Below are 2755 nucleotides of genomic sequence, written 5' to 3'. Positions count from 1 at the left end.
GAGCTCATTACCTCAACAAGAGTAGAACCTTAGAGATTCCAAGTCTGCATCTTTTAGATTTTTTATGAGACAATTGAGCCAATTTAGGCAAATTAATTATTGGGGATGAGAGTAAAACACCTCAGAGAAACACACAAGAAAATAAAAGCAACGGAACGTAAAGAACACGAGGATTATTCATTGCATTATGTTTTAGCTTCTGTTTTGATCTAATGATTAACAAAGACAAAATAGATATTTTTCCAAAAAAAAAAAAAAGAGGCTAAAGTACAGAAGAAAGTCGCATCTTATGAGGCATTGATGCCTCTTATTTATAGACTTAAGTCTACATAATGAATTGGATTACATTAATTATAAGATATTCTTCAATGAAAAGATATTCATTACAATGCTTGCAAGCTGTATACCGCTTGTTCTGTATATTTATGAATTCAATTCCACAGAAAGAGCACTAAATACTTCACCATCCACATCTATAGAAGCTAAATATCCACTTTAAATCCATCTCTCTTGTCCAACCTTCCATGGCTTCTCCGGCCAACGTTCTCAGATGGTCCCCAAGTCCAAGTCCATCTCGTCCACAAAACTATTCCGGCGGCTCCCCCTTTCCATTCAGCGGCACGTTTTCTTCGCCTGTCCCTCTGCTCAATCGCCGCCGGGGTGAAACATCCGGCGAGAGTGGCACGCCTTTGTCGCCGGAAGCGGACGCCGTGTTCCTTACATGGGAGAAGTTATGGGTTTTCGTTTCGGGTCATAAAGGAGAGCGCGTGCCGGTGCTTTCGGGCCTTACCGGGCTGGCCCAGCCAGGAGAGGTGCTTGCAATTATGGGCCCATCGGGATGCGGCAAGTCAACGCTTCTGGACTCGCTTGCTGGTAACCTTAATTTGTTGATTTATTTCAGTTTATGGGATTTATTCAAATTTTTATATTCATCAAATGCATTCTTTTCATAATAATTTACAAGTAGAATGAGGAGCAAGTTATTTTATTTTATTTTATTTTTGTTACAATTTGTAATTAGATTAAAAAAAGCTAAAAATATTATTTTAATGAGAGCTAAAAAAATAGTTTTACTATAAAATAGTACTTAATTATATATAAAAAACATGTGATATAGGCATATAGCTAAAATTAAAAAAAAAATCTTATTACATGCAAAAGCCGGGTTTTGTTTTATACAGCTAAGTTTGGATTAGATTTAGGCTTCGTTTGGGACAGTATTCAACCAAACTCCAAATATGTATATGACGCCGAACGTTTAATCTTCCGCTATTTGCTTTCGGGTGAACGTCAGTGTGGCGCCAATTGCACTGTTCACTAGTTATATTTTTTTTTTTTACTTCGAAAAATTGGTTATTAATTTTAAAATTTTAAGTATGAGAAAGAATATACTAGAAATATTCTCTTTTTGATTTTACAAAATAGAATTCGATTGGAAACAAGTTAATGCATAATATTGGTGTATTACTTTATTTTTGAAGCGATAGCTTTAGGCTTCGTTTGGGACAGCTTTCAACCAAAACTCCAAATATGTCTATGACGTTGTTCGGTTGCTCAAGCCGAATGTCAAATCTTCCGCTATTTGCTTGCGGGTAAACAATGTGATGCCAATTGCACTGTTCACTGGCTATATGTTTTTTTTTTATTCGAAAAACTAGTTATTAATTTTAAAATTTTAAGTATGAGAAAGAATATACTAGAAATATTCTCTTTTTGATTTTACAAAATAGAATTCGATTGGAAACAAGTTAATGCATAATATTGGTGTATTACTTTATTTTTGAAGCGAAAAAAGAGTTTTTTCCCTTGGAGATAGCCTAATAAATCACATAGCAAGCAAATCGCCTGTTAAACCGGTTACTTGAAGCGCTTATAATTGAAATTAGTAGTTTGGATTAGCCTTAAATGTGTTCTAATTCAGAGCTAATATAAGATATTATATTGGCTACAGGAAGATTGGCACCGAATCTTAGCCAGAGTGGAGATATCCTCATCAATGGCAGCAAGCAAGTCCTCGCCTACGGCATCTCAGTAAGCTTACTAAAAACGTCCTTAATTACAACCCTTCATCGTGAAAACTTAATTAGTTAATGATTTATATTTGGTGATTAATTACTTTAATCAGGCTTATGTGACCCAAGATGACGTCTTAATGACGAGCTTAACAGTAAGAGAAGCCATACAGTACGCCGCCGAGCTACAACTCCCTTCTTCACTGAGCCGCTCAGCTAAGCGCGAGCGAGCGGAGGAGGCGATCAGGGAGATGGGGCTGTCGGCGGTCGCCGACGTACGGATTGGCGGCCGAGTCACGAAAGGGATAAGTGGGGGGCAGAGGAGAAGAGTAAGTATATGCATGGAGATTATAAAGCGGCCGAAGCTTTTATTTCTCGACGAGCCGACGAGTGGGCTCGATAGTGCCGCCTCCTTCCACGTCATCAACCGGATCGCAAAGATGGCCGCGAGTGGGGACCACATGACCGTCGTAGCCGCCGTGCACCAGCCTGGGCCGGAGGTCTTTGACTTGTTAAGATCAGTTTGTATTCTGGCTAATGGGCGGACCGTCTTCTTTGGCCCGCCCGATGTCGCACCAGAAGTTAAGATCTTTCATTTTTATTTTATTGGTCTTACTTAGGCCTTATATTTAATTAAAAATTAATTAATTAATATGAGAAATAAATTCAATTAATCCGAGTCATAATTGTTGCGTCCTGGAGTATTCGCGGCGGTAGAGAAATATAGTTTAATGTCTTAGTAT

At 38.2% G+C, this 2755-nt stretch overlaps 1 protein-coding gene across 1 annotated transcript in view; it reads left to right on the top strand.

Moving 5' to 3' along the window:
- The first annotated feature begins 524 nt into the window (after positions 1-524).
- LOC110105852 (ABC transporter G family member 11-like) overlaps positions 525-2755 on the top strand; it is a 6785-nt gene continuing 4554 nt past the window's right edge. Inside the window, 3 exon segments of the mRNA XM_028697848.1 lie at positions 525-873; positions 1952-2031; positions 2126-2593. Coding sequence (XP_028553681.1) covers positions 525-873; positions 1952-2031; positions 2126-2593 — 897 coding nt within the window.

This window comes from Dendrobium catenatum, unplaced genomic scaffold (genome assembly GCF_001605985.2).
Source record: "Dendrobium catenatum unplaced genomic scaffold, ASM160598v2 fragScaff_scaffold_1016, whole genome shotgun sequence".
NCBI classification, from domain to species: domain Eukaryota; kingdom Viridiplantae; phylum Streptophyta; class Magnoliopsida; order Asparagales; family Orchidaceae; genus Dendrobium; species Dendrobium catenatum.
Note: the sequence above shows the minus strand (reverse complement) of the source record. Positions and strands in the feature narration are given on the sequence as shown.